Below are 20,220 nucleotides of genomic sequence, written 5' to 3' on the forward strand. Positions count from 1 at the left end.
CATAGATCTGCTCCTGTGGCCTCTCACTCCTCAGAGAGTCTCCTGCCTATGTGTCCCAAGTGTAAGGCACAATTTCTGGTTGGAAATTGGGATTTCATCTCAAAGTGGTAGAAAGAGAGGGACAGATGACATAACTTTTGGGGGGTGCTGTTTTCTGACAATATATTTAGTAACTCTCTTTTCCTTTCAAATCAGGATATATGAAGCCAAAAAAGAAACAAATTAGCAGAATGACAGGTAGGCTTTTAAAAAAGATTTGTCCACTGTTGGTTCCCAGACTCATCCTCGTCAAAGCAACGCCTCTCAGTCACTCTCCTTACCCTCACAGGAACATCTGCTGGGGAAGCATGATATGGCACAGGTAGAGAAATGACTAAATGCAGCTCACGGTGGAAACATGGCAAGAGGTTACCCATTTTTCCTCTTTCAATCCTCCCTCCCTCCTTTTTTTTTTTTTTTTTTAATTTCCTGGTTTTCCCTTATTTTTATTTCATTTTTTCTTCTTCTCTGTCCCAACTCGGACACATGCACACCGTCTCTCTGTTTTCCTTCCATTGTGTCTCCCAGATTTTCACCTACCTCCATGGACACCTGTTCCTGGAAAAGGCCCTCAGCTGATTCCCCTGCTACACTGCTCATCCCACCTTGTTCCCTACAATGCACACAAGATGAGTGCTCCTGGTGAACACAGGAGGTGAAAATTTGGAGTCAGGGTGGAAGGCAGAGGAGTGAGCCTGAGCAGCCAGTTTAACAGACATCAGTAGGTCAGTAGCTGGCTTGGCCACTGTTTTTGGGCACTTGGACATTTACAGTGTTCATCACGGATGCAGAGTGCACAGACATCAGGGCCTGTCAATGTAGGTGTGAAAAATCTTCCCCTCACCTACTGATTTTAGTGTTAGGCTTCCTCACCTTAATTGCTCTGTAGGTAAATTAGAGAGGTGGGTGCTGCTGTGCCTGTTGCACAAGGCTGATGTGGACTTTGCAGGCAGTTTAGAAATGGGTTATCCATCTGCAGTATGTTGCAGATGAGGATGGAAGTTACAAGGTATAGAGGGGAGCACATGCTCCTTGTTTTATGACCAGCTGAGGCCAGAAATAATGGGAAGGAAGATTCCATTACACCAAAATAAGATTTATTGGCATGTATTACACATTTTTATATAGAGTTCTGTAATAAACTGTGTGTATGTTCACGTGCATATGTTTTTATCATGCAGTTGTAGCAAAAGGCCATCCTAACTGAACCAAATTAAGAAAAACAGAAGCAATAGAAAATCCCCAACTTTACAATACTGATTTCTACTCTGAACTGTTTGAGTCCATATACTGGCAGGCCTCCCACACCTTTATCTCTAGACTTTATTAAGAGATAAGTGTATAGCGTGACTTAAAAAAACAGGGTGCCAAGTCATGCAGCTGAAACATTTGGGAGCTCTGGTCATCACGCTTTCAGTATAAGGGACATTCTGTTGGAGGCTGACCCTCAGAATAATCTTGAAGGACCTATGGCAATGACTTTTTAAAGTCCCATGTTTTTATAAAAAAAAAAATTTAGAAGCATGTTTGTGAAAAGGAAAAGAAAAAAACCTCCAACTATCTTTTGTGTTTAAATTAAATTAAAACACTTTATAGTTAATGTTAAAAACCAAAAGCAGCTGATTTTTATTAGTACGTGACAGCAAGGAACCTATATGTCTAGGATAGAAAGATAAACAATTGCTTTTTTAGGTTGTTGGGGTTTTTTTTACTGGCCAAACTAAATGAAATGCAACAATAAAGAGCCTATAAAAGGGGAAATCAGGATTTTCCCTTGTTTGTTTGTTCTCCAAGTGTTTTCTGGTTTTGCTCTTTAAAAAAAATATTATCAGAAATTATGACTTTTTTACATAATAATTTTAAATTTACACAATAGTTTTAACTTATTATAAAAATTATACAAGGTGCTTTTTTTACTTATTTAGTTTTTCTTACCCAGTAGTTGTGAATATATAAGTCTTTGTATGTGCTTAGATAGATGTGTGTGTGCACCTATGGACATATCCTCAAAAACAGGTACATGCAAATCCATAGTAGAAGTAATAAAGGCAAAATGTGATCCCTTTCTTGATAGTTATAAGTTTTGCAAAAATTTGAAGATGGTTTACTGGTCCAGAGGTTTTAATGTACACTAAGAAAATTATAGTTCATTTCATAAATATTTACTAACTTTTTAATGGCCTATTCGGTATTAATTATGCTGAAGTACAGGGCAGACTATTTTATTATATTACAGTTTGTGGAGTCGAGGACATTTTAAAAAATAATGTTTATTGACCAGTGACTGCCTACATTTCTGCAACTTTCATTCAGATTTTTTTTAACACCAATTTTAACTATTTAGTCAAGACAAATTTTTTTTGGCTCTTTGCATTTACCAGCAGTCTGTTGCAATTCAAAGCTTCCAAACCCAGCAGCTGCTTCTGAAGAAAAGTAACTATATCCTAGTCCAGCAAGGGCTTTCCTCCTCCAGTCAGGTTTCTAACAGGACTTAGCCTGACCACAACAGGGCCCCTCAGAGCAGTAAATCCTGCAAAGAGATATAGAGGCTTGCAGGGAAAGGCCTTTTGTTTTGCACTGCTGCATCTGAGATTTTTTTTTTTCCTCTTCCTTTTCACAATGGGTAAAAATATCTGGCTTGTGTTGAAAATCAAGCTCTGTTTAATTCAGCTTTGCTTTTAATTGTCCAGTTACAGAAGTGGGACAAAGACCTTACAGCCCCCCTCAAAGAAGCCTTGTCTCTGTGAAAGTCTATTTTTTGTCAGTTTGAACAATTTACATAGGATGCAGTTCTGGCATTGTGTGATTTGCTATCTATTCCCCTGCTTGGTAAACCTATTAGCAATAGATATTCTGGCTTTATTAATTCACTGCTCCATGCTACATCTACTTCAGAGCAGAGGGACTATTCAAAGCCTGAGAGGAGTATTTGGGTTTCTAGGTCCTTTCTGATTAAGTTGTCAAAATAAAAGAGTAGGGGTATTTTCTTTTATTCTTTATTTTTTATTTTTTAATTTTTAATTTTTAAAAAAAATATAATTAAAATTATTGCCTGGCAACTGAACAGAGACCTTCCAAACTTGTATCACACAAACTATTTCTACTTTTCTTGTTTCCTTCTCTGATTATTCATAGTCATACTAAGCCTTTCTCAATGTAATGGGCTTTAAAAATGTATGTATAATGCAGCTCCTAAATTGAGAATGGAGATCCTGGAGTTTAGCATTCAGTAAACAAAATGCTACCAGGTACTGTCATGCCAATAGGTTTAAAGATTCCCAAATGAACATGAATGTAGAAACCCTTGTAACCTGCTATACTATATCTTTTTGCATAATACCTTCATTTACTTTCCCATATGGTTTGTGAGATTATGGAACCAGTTCTGCTCCTACAGTGAGACCATTAGTAAAAGTCCTTTGGACGTGTATACAAAAAGTACTTGTTCAAGAGTGATAAAATTTCTTATTCTGAAGTTGACTTCTTTTTTTGAGGTATATTCATTCATTTCATTTTTTTTTTCAGTTGATATTTATTTCTGTACAATAGAAACTCATGGCTGAGGTATTTTAATTCTGCCCAAATTTAAGCAGATATCACATGCAAGAAAAGCAGTCTGGAAAAAAAAGTCAGAAAATTCTGATGAGGTTGAAATGGAAGAAAACATTGTTCTGCATAAAGTAACATTGCATTTCATCTTTATTTTTTCTTTTCAGATTAATTTGGGTGTTCTGATGTATAAAAGTCCACGGTCTGTCCTCTCCCTGCCCACACATTGCCTAAGTCATTGGTACCACACAAGCTTGTCCCCCTGTACCCTCCATACTCCAGAGGTGAAATTTTAGCTAACATTTTATCAGTTAAATAATGGTCATTGCTTTTCACTCTTATTAAGTAAATCAGTCTCTTGGTTCATTCCTTTTAGAGGAATTCCTTGTATAGATTTAAACTGGTAGAGAAGAACTCTGTATGTGGAGGACGAGGTTTATGTGCATATATGTAGGCATATGTGCATTAAAAATACAGGAAACACATAGCAACTTAAAATTACAAACTGAATCAAATTAATCTGTCCTTAAGTAATTTGTTTTTAAGACATTTGGTTAGAATCATAGAATTTTAATTTGTTCATGAAACTGCAATATATTTATCCTATACAGTGAAACAGCTATGCTGGAGAGGAATTTCACAAAGAGTTGCTTTAAAAATATGTTTGATCATACCTGTCTATAAAGTGCATATCTAGTCCTTGTGAAGTTTAACCAAATCTGATCCAAGTCCCACTGAAATTAAGGGCTGTTTTTTAACTGAATAGGAATATCATCAGTCCCTTCAGTAGCCTTGTTTGTTTGAGGGTAACAGCTGTCAGGATTTCTTGTGTGTGTGTGCGTGTGCATGTGTAACTGTACATTTTATTAATGTATCATCATATAGAAGAAAACCATGTTTTGTGTAGTTTTACTGTGGCTTTGTGCATGTGTTAGGTAGGCACATGTCCAGGAGGTAATACATGGGAGGAGTTGTGTTGCAGAGGTCTCCTCTTTATGCTCAAGTATATATAGATTTTTTTTTTTTAATGTCTAGGGGATAGCCATCATCTAACCCTCAATGGGAAAAAATGGCAGATTAATTTTTGCTGGTTTTTTCTATTTTCATTTGTCCTTGAAGGTCAAAATTATTTTGGTGATCACTTCATGTCACGATTTTTATTTGGAGTCAGACTGTAATGTCCCTGGCACAGGGACTGAGAAGTTAAGAACACTTATCTGAAGTGTCTAACCATCAGAAGAGATTTTCTTTTTTTTTTTTTTGCCCCATTCTGTAGTGGTAAAGCAAATATGGGCCAATACCTGCTAACTTCATTATCCACATTTTCTTAACCACTTGGTTAATTACCCTTAAATCCACTTGCTTAATTACAGAGCTAAAAATAGTGTTTTCTTTCATAGGTGGCTGTAGTATCTGTGTGTAACATATTACAGTAAATAATTGTTCTTTGATTTACAATGTTTTTTTGTATTGGCTTGCCTTTCCTGCTGCCTAGTTTAGGAGCCTAACCACAGATGAGCAAGTTTGACATTTTAGACAATTGTTTTCTAACCTTATAGATGGTCCCCAAACTATACAGCACTTATTTCTTTATCAGCCTTAAGAATAAATGAGGTACGGCTTCCTGGTATCCAAAAGGTAACCCCAGTTAGATCTAATGGAGTTTTGGGAAAAGGTGTCGGGAAGGAAACAAGTCAGCTTGTTTCTCTGTCATTTCTAGCAGCCCTCAACAGTATGGAATTTGAGTAACAGAAAGTCAGTGAGTGAATAGAAGATTTTGGATCTAAGGGCATTCTGAACAATGTAAATTGTTCTAATAGAGCATGATGAAATGTGGGTATTTGGTCATCAGCCCAGGGTGAAACCCATATGTGCAGTCAGTCCTCCACTCCCTTAGTCCAGCAGACACGTGAGGCTGTGGCGGCATGTCAGACAGAGTGAGTGGGCAGGAGAAGGGACATGCACCATCCTGCTGGGGCCACCTGTGGCTCTGCCACCAGACAGAGCTCTGCTGGTCTACCCACTGCCCTGCCACAACAGTAGCTCAGCCTGTTAGAAAATCTGGGTCAAAAGAAAAATGGAGTATATTTGGGCCTGATCTTTTGTCCTGAATAGTTTCTAACTTTAGAGGGTTTTAGTCTTGTAAACAGGCAGGTGTGTAACATGTGAAGTCAGTCCCTTGGAGCTGTGGTGGCCAGCACTGGTCAGCTGAACCAGCAGCCAGCCTCAGTGCCTGGTGTGTCAAGCATTGAGCTAATCTGTCTAGTGAGGATGAACAAAAATGAAGCAAACTATATGCTGAAAAGTTAAACATCCAAAAGATAGCAAAGTACCTGAGGGCTCTTTTTGAATGCATGATAAATGCAGGCTTGACTTCCTATTTGAAGAAATATTTTAACAGCTTTGTTTTATTTGTTCTAAGGTTAGGTAGTGTTGTAATGGAGACTTTGAAGATGTTTTTAAGTAGTTGTTTTAGAAGCATATTTGCCTAGTATAAGTAAACTGTAATGAAAGTTTTACTTTGTGTTTGCTTATTTAAGGGTCCAACATGGAAGCAAGAGAAAGTTTTGTAAGGGGTAAAACATAAGTGTGTCTGTTAGGCATGATACAGTTTCCAAGCCTATGTGTGTCAAGGCCAAATGTAACTCACTTTTTATACATTTACTAGAGTCTTGTTTCCAGTAAATGAAAGAATTTATCTGAGTGGCCAGAGCAGAAACTTGCATTAAAAATTAGCCTTGAGTATTATTCCTCTATTCCTTTGCATCTAGCAGTATTATTCCTTTACATTCTTTTGAAAAAAACCAAAATTATCCAAATTTATAATGAAGCTGAGAATTTAAAAAAAAATTAAACCTTTATTATTCTTTCTACAGCTAGTCAGGGGGCTATTGATATATAAAGAGCTTAAGTAAAACAAAAACTAATTGCATGTTTAGGTAACAGTCAAATCCATATTGCCCTGTCCCATGAATCTGCTGCTATGAGTTGTTAGCAGGACCTAGCCCATTGGCTTCAAATGGACAACTCAGATACAGAAAAGAAGCAGGTTTTGGCTCAGTCATATGTAAACAGAAGTTCCTCTGCACATCTACAACTAAAAAAAGTAGGTCTAGGATGATTTTTTTAATATGAATGTAAGCCCAAATAGGAAGGGAAATAATTCCATTGCAGTAGTAGTGGAAACTAAATGTTAAACAAGCATGGATCAGAAAAAAAATTGTCAGAAGAGCATACTGTCATTTTATCACTCTTATCTGTTAATATACATGTTATTAAGTAAATATGGGTATTAAAAGTAAGTGTTAATCCTCTTTTGGTATTTATTCCATGGTAACAGTAATTTTTTTCTCTTTAATTTTGAAATTTAAAATATAAAAACATTTTCCTCTAGAGAACAAAGGCTGCTTTCCCCCCCCCCCCCCATTTAAATTACTGTTTACTAATGCTAATTTATTTACTGGTCACTTATTGTTGACCATCCCAATTATTGCTTTTTATATTATATTTTACTTGGTGTTTTTTTTCTGGACAGTATATGAAATAGGTTTTCATTTCTGTAGTATTCTAATCCTCTATTTCTACATATAGTACTAATATTTTCCTTAGAAATATCTTGCCTTTCAAATGAGAATTTCCCCTATGTAACTTTACCTTCATTACTCAAAACACGAAATACTCTATACTGAAGTTGTCTTGTTTTCAGCAGTCAGTATTTGGCTTAGTCTTTCTTGCAAGCTTGAGGGTTCAGGTCTGAGGCTATAAACACTTCTGTATGTATGAGTAACTCTAATTTTGTGAGAAGTCTAAGCCAGCAGGGCTCCTCAAACAACTACGTGTTTGCAGGCTTGGGACCTGAAGATATTTGGATGGAGGAGATGACAGGGAAGGGCTACAGATACCAAGTTTAATTTTTAATTACACATGCCTTCTAGGATCATCAAGAAATATGAAAGTATATATCATGAAATGGATTGTTTGGGACACATAACACAAATGAAGCTGTTTGCCTGGTTTGATACCATAAGATAAAGTTAGCCTAAATACCTGGTATCTTAATAAAATCTAACCATTGTGATTGTTGAAACTTTTGGTCTTGATTTAGTTAAATTTTAGATAACATTCAAACATTTAAAAATCTTCCCATCTTATGATATCTAATTGAAAAATTTGCAAAAACAGGAATCAGTTTCTAAAATTTGTGGGGATCAAAAGGCTTTTTAAAGATGTTATCAAATTAACAGCCTTTGGGGTTTTATATATAAGTTGTTATGACTGCTGTGTTTTTTCACTAAGAAATTTGTTTTAATTAGTTAGGCCATTTCCCCCCTTCACCATACCCCTTCTAAACTGCAGCCACATATTAAAAACCACCTAAGAAAAAGCTACGAGCTTAGTTCTTAATACTGCTCATACTTAATTTAATGGGATTAGTATCAGTTTTAGAAGTGAGGGGTAAGGTGTAAAAGCAGAAGGACAGAGGTACATAAAGAGAGTATTTCACAACTTGGAGAATATTTATAATGTAATCAGAAGCCTGTGCAATGAGAGAAAAGGAATCTGAGGATATAGTCAAATAAGGAAACAAGAAAAATCAATGTTTTAGAAGCCATGTTTGCAAATATGATGAATATATCTACCTGGGAAATGGTAATTAAGTTAAAAAAGGTACTGTTTTTACAGTAGTGAAATTAAGAAAAACTATGAGAGTCAAATTCTGCCCTTAGATATACTCATATATTGTCTGATGGCATCGAGAGGGAAGATTTTAATATCTCACATCTGACTTGGAACCAAACCAAAAAGACTATTTTGAGATGAATCTGGAGTGACTTCCAGATCAGAGGATCCCAAATTGATCTGCCAATGTATAGAGAGATGATTTCATCAGGCATAGAGAGCAGTCTCTTTGGAGTTAAACACGATAGCTATTGAATAGTACATAGCAATGACAAATGGCAATTTTGGCTTTTACAGAGAAGAGGGAATTTACTCACATGTAGAACTTCATAGTACGGAAAAGACTGGCTGCTAAAATGAGTGACAGGAATACCGGCCATCATTCCCTCTTCAAAATGCTATGCAATGGCTTTGCTCCTCTGTCCTGTAAATATGAATAACGTAAATGAATTGCTAGGTTCTGGGATTCAAGTAGAGTGTTCGTAAGCAGGATGTCCAGGTACTCCTCCAGGGTCTCCCAGCTTTCCAGTATAAACCTGGACAGACATCTCTTTTTCAAATGGTATGTAGTATTTACATGAAACACGTTTCAGCAAAATAATGGCTTCAATAAGCAGGCACAGTTTTGGGTAGACTGATCCTAGGTGGCTGGTTGCCCATTTGGGGAGATTGGCATACATACTTTTATTATCCTTCACTTTTTTTATGAGTGTAGCCTGGTGATGCCATTTGAATGTCTTGGTTTCTGATAGTTTCTGAAGGGTCCTGTCTGGAATAGTGATTTGGTCACTCTCCATTTTTTAAAATTCTTGAGAAGAAGAAAGAAGGCAGCCCGTTGTGTTAGAAGGCTGTGTACAAGGGTAAGTGGAAAGGCTCTGGTGGGTCTTCTGAAAATCACAATGACCAGAAATTAACTGTCATTTATGTAGCAGATACTTAACAATACCAACAAGAGTTAACACTTGTTTTTTTCTCACAAGTCTTTAGAGGACCCAACTAAGCTGCCTATGATGTTTCTTGGCCCCTTGTTTTAGAAGGCAGTCGTCAAATCTTTGATTCTTTCATGTCCTGCACGATATTTTATTTATGAGGCTATTGACATTCGACAGTCTTAAAAAAAAAAAAATCCAATTTGAAAATTCATGTCTCCTTGTTTTTAAGCAGGATCAGGTTCTTGAAGACCAGCAATGGGGATGTCCCTGTACCTTTCACCAGGGAAGATAGGAAAAGGAATGTTGCCTGAATGTCTTATGTACAGGAGCACTAGACCTGAAAAAGCTGATTTCCTGGCATTGTTTCATCCTTGCTGTAAATTTTGATGAATGCTTTTCATACAGTTGGGCCATTCATAACTGCCCTCTCTTGTGTGGATTCTCCTGTGCCTAATAAGGGAGTCACAGTGCAGCCTTTTTGTCCAACCTGGAACATTTACATATCTCTGTAAGTCTTGCTGGCTACTTGTTTCCACAAAACTTGCAGGAACTCACCATTGAGACCTGTATTGAAGTGCCAGGACTGACTGCAAACTGCCAGTGCATTCAGCAGTTATTGACCACCCTTATGGTCACTTTCTGTCTGTCTTGTCCATGCACAAATACACACACATGCACACACCCAGTATGATCACAAACCTTGTTGCCATAGGAAACCAAGCTAAAAACAAGCAAGGTCAGAAGGCATGAGCTCATTGTTTTTCTTTTCCTGTTCCTTCTTAAAAACTCCTAGTACAAGCTTTTGTTATTCATTAGGTTAGATGTGGGTTTGGATGCTAGGTAATGGAAATCGTACTTGCTGCCTGCTAGTCTTATACTGCATGACATGGTGGTGTCCATCATAGAGTTTGTGTGGCTGTCATCTTTGTCAGGCCTTACCTCACCCCCTAGTCAGTCTCTACAAGATTTGGAAGTGGTACTTGCTGCTTTGGCTTACAATTTCCTTCCTGGTCCCCTGCTTGTTGTTGAAAATGTCTCCCAGAATCACTTTGATCTCAATGCGGGGTTTTGCCCACCTTGAAAAAAGTAGCATCATCACAGGAACAAAAAGTACTCCAAAATCCCAAAGCAGGGTCATCAGTGGGTAAATATTACAAAAATTGTTAGTCTGGTTAGAACTAGCTCAGCCACTGCCACCTTTGCTTTAGAATAAATATTTATAGTGTGTTATGACTAAACCTTTATAATACAGATGTACTTACCTGGGCAGGAGATCTGATGCATACCATGTCTCTCCATAAAGGGACATGAAATCCATACTTTTGGTAACTGTTCATGGATAACTTTTCTTTCTTTGTCCCCCCTAGAAGAGCAGCAAAGTGCCACACATTTTTACCAACATGGTTACTTGCAGAGACTTTTTTGTCTTTTCAAAATGAATTGTTGCATTCTCTTCCATCTTCTTCTATCAAATGCACTTGCAGAGTACAAGCCATAAGGAACAGGAACCCATCTGGATATATATGTGTAAAACATATTAGCTAATAATAAAGCACAGTATGTATTTTTTTTATTTCATATAAACATTCAAATAAGGTGCCTATGAAATGGGCACAGTTATTTGTACATGTTTTATCACAAATAAATCAGAATAAATCAAGCTTCAAGCTACTGTTGTAGAAATTCAGAAACTGGACACTTACTTGGTTATGGTGGCCTGTCCCCATGGCCAGGGAAGGCTTGTGCCTTGCTTGTGATTTTCTATGCTTTCACATTTCTTATAGAACTTCTATTCTTGGGTAAAATCAGAGAAATTTCAGCATTAGAAAGTATTTCCTCTTGTCCTGTCTGGATGTTTTTTTGCACCAGTGAATGGAAATTATATCTTAAATTTATATATTGTTTATTAATGATTCCTTTGCAGTGACAATCAGTAAATCCCAGTGGTATGTAGCTCATTCTGATCCTATCTGCATTTCTGCATCTTCTTTCCCTGGCTTTGTCAGTGATGCAGAAACAGAGTACCCAAAGTCACTCAGCAATGTCCTTTAGGCACCTCAGTTTTGTTAGGCCTTCTAGGAACAAAAGCTCTTCTCAGCATCAAGAGTTTATTGATGAAGAGGAGGAGGAAGCAGCCTGCTAGAGTAATGGAGGGAAATTGTAAAATTTGGAGCACTTCTCGCCACCAACAAGGGCACAGGAAACACATTTTCTGAAACTCTCTTTTACCACCCCATCCCCAGCTTCCCTAGAACTGTACCACTGTCTTTACCAGTTGTATACACAGGGTTTTGGCTGCTCATGGTGCCAAGCCATGAAACATTTGCTGGGAGCTGTGCTGATGTTACCAGGTCAGCAGAGAAAGGAACTACTAGAATATGGTTATTTTCAAAAGGCATCTAGGAGATTAAAGTTGCCACAGAGTGTACACCTACATTCTTTCAAATCCTAGACATATAGCTTTAAAATCCTTAAAGAAGAGGAAACTGGCAGCTCACTGAGAAGAGACACCTCAGACCTGGCATCCTGTATCTTGAAGGCTGACATCACTGGCTGTGTCCATGCTAGTGAACGATATGCATCCTGGACCATTCTCTGGCACTGAGGTCAACTGGCACAAAACATCCAGTATCCATACTACTAATCTTGATCTCCCAAGACAGGACAGCCATATGCAAAATGTTTCTTGAACAAAGCCTCTAGCTCGTGGTAGCTTTCAGAGCTCACTCAGGAGCTGTTTTGGACAGTGCTGTTTGGTCCTGGCCTCAGCCATGCCAGGGTTCTTCAAGAAACTGGAGAAGAGATGCCAACAGTAGTGTCCCTGACACCATTTAATGTTTCAGAGAAGGTGTAGCCAGCAGACTTGCAGGTGAATTGTGGGTGCCTTTGCCACAGCAACAAGATGGAAGGGTTGATCCTTTTTACAAGGGCTGCAATTCCTTCTCTTTGTCCATCTCTTTGTCTTCTCACTCAAATGTGAGATTTTATTCTGATGAATGCTGGAATAGCTTACTCTTTTCAGCTGTTTAATAGTTTGCTGTTGTGGTTGTATTTGATTGTGCTTGAATTTGTATTTCCCCAAGGATAGGGAAAGGGATTCTATAAATATTATTTGTTTTAATTAATAAATGTCAGTTTATTTTGTAATGTAGTAGGGCAGCAAGGATGTGCACTGGGAGAGTGACCAGTAAGGTCAGAAAGGCATTGCTGTTTTTATTCCTGTGCCACATTCACTGTAGTCCCTGTGCATCTGTTGCCAGAAACTCTAATGCCACCACAAAGGACATTATCTATTATAAAACCCTTGCTAAAGCCCCAAGGTATTGAAGGCAGACAATAAATTGCTGAAGACCTTCTCAGGTGTTTTTTTATGACTCGTAGTTTGCTGCCATGATCCATAGAAACACTGTAATGCAGGTCCTACTGAGAGGATGCACTTGGTCAAAAGTTTTTGATTTGAGCATCCAGACTATTTTGATCCCTTGTTGGCTCTTCAGAAGACCACCAGAATTATTTTGTGTCAGTATAATCTTTAAAGATACGTCTTCATTCTGGAACATCCTCTGATGCAAGCTCTGGTTGAATTTGGCTAGGCATGTTAACCAGGCTTCTGCTCACTGAGTCAGACCGTTTGTTGGCTGTGGTCTAGGAGGCACACTGTTAGCCAAGGAGAAAAGGTTTCATTCTGGCAATTGTTTTGTTAACTGAGAAGACTTTAAATTTCTTGTTACTAATATTTTACAAAGCTACAGGTCAAAATCTGAAATAAAAGACAATATTTTAATTAAATGCTGATATATCTTGGGCAAAGCAGTGATGATACAGGGCCGTGAAAATACATTGTCATCTATTAAGGTTGTGTCTGCATTCTCAAAGGAGTGTATCTATTCCTAGAGCTGTGCTGGATAAGTGAACAAAATATGTTGGGTATTTTTGCTATTCTGAGGCTTTCTGTTAGACTGATATTTGAGTGAAATATTCTGTGGGACAAATACTGTTTACTTAACTCATGGAAGCTAGTCTGTTTATTTCAATGGGTTAGCAAAGTGAACTCGATTTTGTTTTTTGGAAATTATTCAGAAAGCTGTGCTATATTTTTATGGAGGAGCTTCCACTAGTGTGGATGTCACTATATGATTAAATCAATGGGGAACCTGTGGGGGTGTTCGAAGATATGGCATTGAGTTTGCAATGTTTTAAGATTAACAAACACACCCTTGAAGGGGGGCATGAACAAGGCAGATGGACCCAATATCCAATACACTTTAAATGGTATTAAGTAATATTCATGGTTATTTATTATGTTGTATATTTAGGGTTTCTGTGGATATACAGCACTGGAATTATTATGTTCTAAACTAAGAATTTTAGAGTAGTTTTAACAAATGTTCATCTGTAAAAATTGGAAATGTATTCTGTCAATGGAGGTTAGTACATAAAGACTGATGACTGTTGAAAAAAAAGTGAACTTTTGTTTGAATATAACTATTTGTTTTGATGGTAATTGAGGCAATTCCTTCACTTTCCACAAACATTCATTAGATGACATTCTGTAGAAAAACTGTTACATGCAATGATGCATTTCTGTATCCATATGAATGCCTGAACTGGAAGTCTGTGTGCAGTTTTTAGGGAAGCCTTTGATGGGTTGTAAGTTTACCAACCAAGGGTAAAAAAAAAAGATGTCAGGCAATCGGGGATGACCAACAACCCCCTATAAATACTAATTTATGAGTGGTGAATTCCCAAAATACAGAAAACAGTCATTTTAGTGAGTAGCTTGTGAGCAATCTCATGGGCAGAAGTATGTTGGCAATTATTCATTCAATTATTTATGAAAAATATATCTGCTCATTGACATTTTGAAAAAAAAAAGATAAATCTCTTAAATGCATAGCGGGGAAATATGTCGCCAGCTAACAACCCAAAACACACAACTCCCCTTACAAATATTTAGCCACCTTCTGATGGATATTTCTGAACTTTTGATATTTCTTATTGGAAGAGGTCTGTCTAGATGTACAGACTCTCCGTTCCCCAAACAGCAGAAATATAACCCCAGAGTTGTGACACAATTTGAATAAACCCCCAATCTATATGAGTGGCTTGGTCCTGGTCTGAAATTTGCAGCTAGATGGCTTTTTTCAACAAAATTCCATTTTTTTTTTTACTTGGGTATTTAAAAAAAATGGATTGCAATTTGAACTTTGAACCAAAATTCACTTCTAAAGGCTAATGCATGAGCATTAGGGATACACATTTGAAAATGCAGCTATTGGCAGTCATTAGTTTAAACTCCTCTGCAGACCACAGGTAGATCCAGAACAGCTTATAGCTCGTGATTTATGATCTGCTGCAGTTACAAGATTTACGAGGGCCCATTCCTGCATCCTTCCCTTCTCATTGGCCCTGAGAATCGGTTCTCCCATGCTGCTCCTCTGTGCCATGCCTTGGAGGTTCAAAGGAGGTTTGTTTCCTGTGTCTCCTTCTTCCTTTGATGTCTTTGCTGAAACTCCCAAGAAGAAAGGTCATTTTTAAGGGAATATTTTTATCATGTAGGCACGGGACGTGAATTGAGACTGACAGATTCATTTAATGCAGGACACATGGATAGTGCTTGCAACTTGTGGTCCATATGTGCATGGACTGATTTCATATTGGTAGCTTAGCTGGCATTCAAATGTCTTACTTACAATGTTATTTGTGCAATTTCAGCCTCATTTCAGTAGTGGCTGGACAGCAGTTCCCATATGTATAGGCATGGAGCTCTTCATGTATTCCTTTTCTGGCTTGGGGGGGTAATATAATTTAATGACACAATTGTTTATTTTTTACAATTTTTCAATTAAGACTGAGCTCCTAAAACACTGTATTACTAAAATGGTTTCTTACTTTCCTAAAATTTCTTCTGGTTCTCAAGTATACAATGACTACCTTAGTATAGTCAAAATGGTACCCTCCATTACAATTTGATGACTTAAGATTTTCTTTAGAAATAAAACAACTGAAGTAGAGATATTTCATTTCGCTTCTTCCTGAAATGGACAATGATTTTGTTTATATTTTTGGATTTCAGCTTTCCTCTGAATGATTTGTTATCTAAAACAAAATCAGGGCTTTTCTAGTACACAGTAATTAAAAAGATGAGAACTAACAAGTACTAGAAAATGAGTTTTGTTCATTGTAGATTGGTGACCTGGACTGCAATGCTGAATGCCGATAATGACCTGAAAGTCAGAGAGACTGAAAAGACTGACAAAACTTATTACAAAATTATTACTGAAATTGTTAGGAAATGTGTGCTTTGAGGCAGTCATGTGTCTTTAAGCTTGTCACGATTCACAATTCAGCTTCTTTTTAAAGGTGTTCAGTGATGAGTCTGAATACAGCGCTCCCAGCAACTCTGGTAGTGTCGGTGCTGCTAGCCTAAAATATTCCACCTTTTGTCGTAGCCCTTCTTCCCACGTGGCATGTATTAGTACACCTTGCCCTGTTATCAAGTGTCCCCCTTCTTCTGCCCCACTCTTCTTTCAGCCAAAAGCAATTACAGTATAGGTTTTTGTGAGAACAGGCATTGGCCCCCTTTCTCAGGATCTCTTTCCTCAAGAAACAATAACTGCACCATGCCTGGTTGGTTTGGGGGAGTTGTTTAGGGTAACTACTGGAGTTCAACAGAGTTTTTGTGTTTTCTTTTATTGTTGCTAATTTGAATTTATTTTTAAAAGAGGAATTAAATTACCTAGATGGGAAGATATTGATGTAAATTTCCTTACTGCTAAATTAATAGGATTGAAATTAGGAGCATGTACATATTTTCAAGAAGCATAAAAATATATAACTACAATTTAGGGACCTTAGAAGGACTTCAGTTTTAACAGAAATATAATTTCTTGACTTGCTTAGCTCATCTGTTTTTTAAATGCCATGACCAAGACTGAAAACCTCTTGGATCTTCAGTGGTTCCTCAGGATTGTGTTGAGCCCTTCCTGAGAACAACATCCTGCATATCTCTCTCCTAGTTTCCTTCAGCGTTTTTCAAAGAATCCCCAACCAAGCACTATAACAATTATGCTTTACAATACGTTCCACAGTATATCTTCTTTATAATTTTATCTGGAAATTTTGTGAGGGAGTTCCAACAGCAAACCTAAAATATGGAAGTGTTGCAACATGTGCTACCACACATAGGTACATGCAATTATTTTACAGCTCAAGAAGACTACAGTCTATCTCTGAAATTAATACTTTTAGCTAATCAAATATTACAGAAATATAACCCTTCTATTATTAATTTCTCCTTTGGTGTACAGCTATCACTGCACATTCAACCCAAAGGATCTTGTGGTTCTTTGCAAATGACATATGTACAGGAATTCCTTCAACAATGAAATGCCCAGACTTAGAGAGTGGGCTGCAGCCAAGAAAATAATTAGCTTATAGCACACTGCATAACGTTTGTGAATTGCATGTGTTAAGGATAATTCTGATCCAGAGCATAACAGACAGTCCATCTCACCAGTGCATCCTGCTGGAAACGTCTAATATTTAAAAGCTCTATTAAAATTTTTAAAACTATCAGCAACCTTATTCATTACAATCAGTATGATCCAATAAAGTTTTCTTTTTATTTGCACGTGTACATGTATTTTAATACCCATACATACAATTAAAATTTTGATTTATCATTGACATCCCTAAAACTTCTCTGTTTTAACAAGTATTTTCCTTTCAGGGTCAGGTTTTAATAATTGATGATAAAGGGAGTTAGAAGAAACTCGGCTTATCCATTTGAGAGGAAAACGTACATCTATATTGACTAAGATAGGGCAGTATATGTCTGTATTGACTACTGATACTGACTGACAGCTCTTAGTACCAGCCCATACACAGACTTACTGGTATAAAATGTGAGCTAGACAGTGAATTGTGTGGGGGCATTTATCTTTTAAAATAGTACAGCACCTGCTGCCTGTTTCTTGTTACTTATGTAGTGCTGCTAGCTTGGAGATCCCCAAACATTTTACCAAGGTTAATTGAGGAATAATCCAATTTAAATGGGAAAAAAAAAGTAATAAAAAAGCTCCAACAAAAACCTAAAACTTTTTCCCTGTTTAACAAATAAGAAACCACCAAAGAGTTCTATGATGTGGCTTTGCCAATAACACATGGTGGGCCCTGAGTTAATACTTATTGTCAATACTGAGTGCCATAACTACACCTGTCAAGCTCTTTCTCTGACTGGGTTTATCCTTCCCTTTGCTTTTGGAGTAGAGGCAGCCAGTTGTTGTGGGACTGTACAGTCCTACTACAGTGAGACTAACTATGGTTTTCCAAAAGCATCCACAGCAGTTGTAGTGTTGACAAGTAATTATAAGGACAGCAATGCTTATAACCTCCCCAGTGATACCAGTCTTCTATTACTAAGTCTTTTCATAGGAGACCTTCAGTAAGTGCTCCAGTGTCCTGCAGAGAAAAATATGTTGATGTGATCTCTATACCAGCGTGAGAAGAAGACTGTTAACCTCAGTCTTTACCATAAGTTTTACTTTCTAAAGAATTTAATTTAGCTTGTCTAACTTGCTTTCCTTGCTTTGTCCTCTCCTTTCATTCTCATCTCTGCACTGACTCCTAGGATGCCTCTATTCTCAAAATTATTACACCAACTCTCAGTTAATGTTGCTATTTAGGTACTGTCTTTTTCGGCAGATTCCTCAGGACAAATTTCTTCTGCAAGTCCTTTCAGAGGAGACCTACCAGTGAAATGCCCACAATAACACATTGAAAAGGAGATGATGAAATAAAATGGCAAGGACTATGTGGAACCAAACAGCAAGTGCTGGCTGTCTTCTTGTAGAAAATCCTTACATTGCTCAAGCATCTCTACTCTATTTCTCCATTTGCTTCATGCCCCACAAGGTATGTTTGAGATTAGTCTAATTTAGAATATTAGCTTTTCAGGAACCAATGTTTTTAAATATTTTAGCTGTATTGAGATATGTACATGTATGGCACTGTATCAGTAAGAAGAGGAAAGGCATCAGCACAGTTCCTTTAACTCAAATTTATGTGTACTAACCAAAGGATTCATTATTTCTGCTCTTCCATGCTTAGATTTCCAAATCAGATCTTTCTTGACAAGGCTGCAGATGGAAAGCCATACTTTGAAATAAAACTTTAAGAAGTAAAGTGGGAATAAATGATCTTTATAAAGGTAATCCAAGTAGTTATTATTTAATAGCTGATATTTTTGCTTCTCCCTTCCCACTTACTGCTGAACACCAGCAGCTTATAAAGAGAGCCTGACAGGGGAAAATAGCTGATTTTTTTTTCTGGAAAATAGGGATTTCTCTCTGGAATTTGTTAAGTGCTGGTATGCACACACTAAAGTGTGCGTGCATTTATTGGAACCAGTAGCTTTGAAGCTATATATGTATGTACATATGTCCTTCTATGAAAAAAAAAGAAAGAAAAGAAAGATGGTTCAAGCTCAAATAAATTTTCAGGCTGATCTGGTCAGACAAACAGTAATGTGGGGATATGTAGCCAAGATGAAAATGCCTACATAATGTATATGCTCCCTGACTGACTGTGTGTGTCCTCTCCATGTCTGTCTGTGTGTCAATGAAGTATTCTGTATTTATTTTTCCGTGTGTCTGTCTGGACATGCATCCAATACATTTTGCCAGTTCCTCCAAGGTGGTGGAAGTCATAACAATACTCACTTAGCTGTGTTTGTCAATGCACATATTTGAGTTCATTGGAGTTCTGCGTGTTCCAGTCAGGACTCATGCTTGTCTGTAATGTATGTATGCATGCATTCATGTAGATATGGTTAACCTGCTTTGGTCTGATCTGGAGAGGTGAATAACTCTGTGCAGAAGAGTGTATACAAGGGAAGTTTACTTTTATTAGTTTGCAGACATTTAGCATATTCTTAGTGTACAGAATGCTGACCACTAAGTGCTTGTGACAACATCAAGGTTAGTAATGATTGCCAACATCAAAGATATTTTAATTTATCAAGATAATAATGTCCATATTCTTGCACAAAATTGATTGTATTTTCTCTCATTCACACATATACACACACACAAAAGTCAAAATTACAACACTGAGAAAGCTGGCTTTTTTTCTTAGGGGAAAGTAGAATATGGCCAAGACTGGTTTTAAGAGGTTTTTTTTTGTTTGCTTTTGCCTTATGCTTAGAAATACAAACCTTTAGATTTCTGATGCCAAGTTTGGAAATTGCATCCCTACTAAATGTTTTACAGGCACTTTGAGCTGTCTGGTGAGCCAAAGTGAAAGATTATATTCATCAGTTGTTCTGTCTACTTAATTTGTTAAGTGAAGTAGCCTTCCTGAAGTGGGAGCATTTAACACAGTTTTCCAAAGAACCAGGATTTTTTTTTTTAATAATGGCAACAGAAATAAAGGTATTTCCAGGACCTTGAATAAAAATAAAGACTTCATTTTTTTATTGCTTAACGTAATAATTTAGGCCCATGCAAAGTGAATGCAAAAGATTATTATTTTGCACTATTTTCTTACCTGAGTTTGGAAATGTGATTCCCTAATATGATACAGAATACCAGCATGGTGAAACAGGTGCTGATATAGAGCTGAGTATACAAGGGGCAGGACAGCAGAAAATTAGGGCATAGGGGCCTATCCCAATTCCCCCAAAGGAAATGGGAACTGGATTAAGCCTAAACCTCTAATTACATAGGGGTAATAGTCTATCAGAACTCCCACAGCAAAAGGGAGTTGGATCAAGCCCAAGACTCTAATTGCTTTTTTTCCTTGCCATTTTTGTTCATATATTTTGTTTACTCTGGCTCATCATTACATTATTTTGTAATTATTATGATAGGATTACTGGCCATTAAATATCTGATTTCTGAATGGTATGGCTTGTTCCTTGTCACTGATGTCCCTGATCTATGTCAGAAGGGTTTGTATATTCTGGTTGGTATAGCAAGAGATAGATACATTTATCTAGTTGACTGAAATGGATCAAGGC

General features: G+C 37.2%; 1 protein-coding gene across 11 annotated transcripts in view; it reads left to right on the forward strand.

The window, feature by feature from the left end:
* LOC105759311 (uncharacterized) overlaps positions 1–20,220 on the forward strand; it is a 63,327-nt gene that overhangs the window by 11,638 nt on the left and 31,469 nt on the right. For 8 of the 11 annotated variants that reach the window (XR_012056316.1, XM_072929879.1, XM_072929877.1 and 5 more), the window contains exon 3: positions 17,907–18,116. The exons of the other annotated variants lie outside the window; for them this stretch is intronic. Coding sequence is in view for 7 of the 8 variants with exons in the window: in XM_072929879.1 (XP_072785980.1) it covers positions 18,003–18,116 (114 nt within the window). In the remaining variant the exon portion in view is untranslated. The remainder of the gene's footprint in view (positions 1–17,906; positions 18,117–20,220) is intronic. 11 annotated transcript variants of the gene reach the window in all.

Source organism: Taeniopygia guttata, chromosome 5 (genome assembly GCF_048771995.1).
Source record: "Taeniopygia guttata chromosome 5, bTaeGut7.mat, whole genome shotgun sequence".
NCBI lineage: Eukaryota > Metazoa > Chordata > Aves > Passeriformes > Estrildidae > Taeniopygia > Taeniopygia guttata.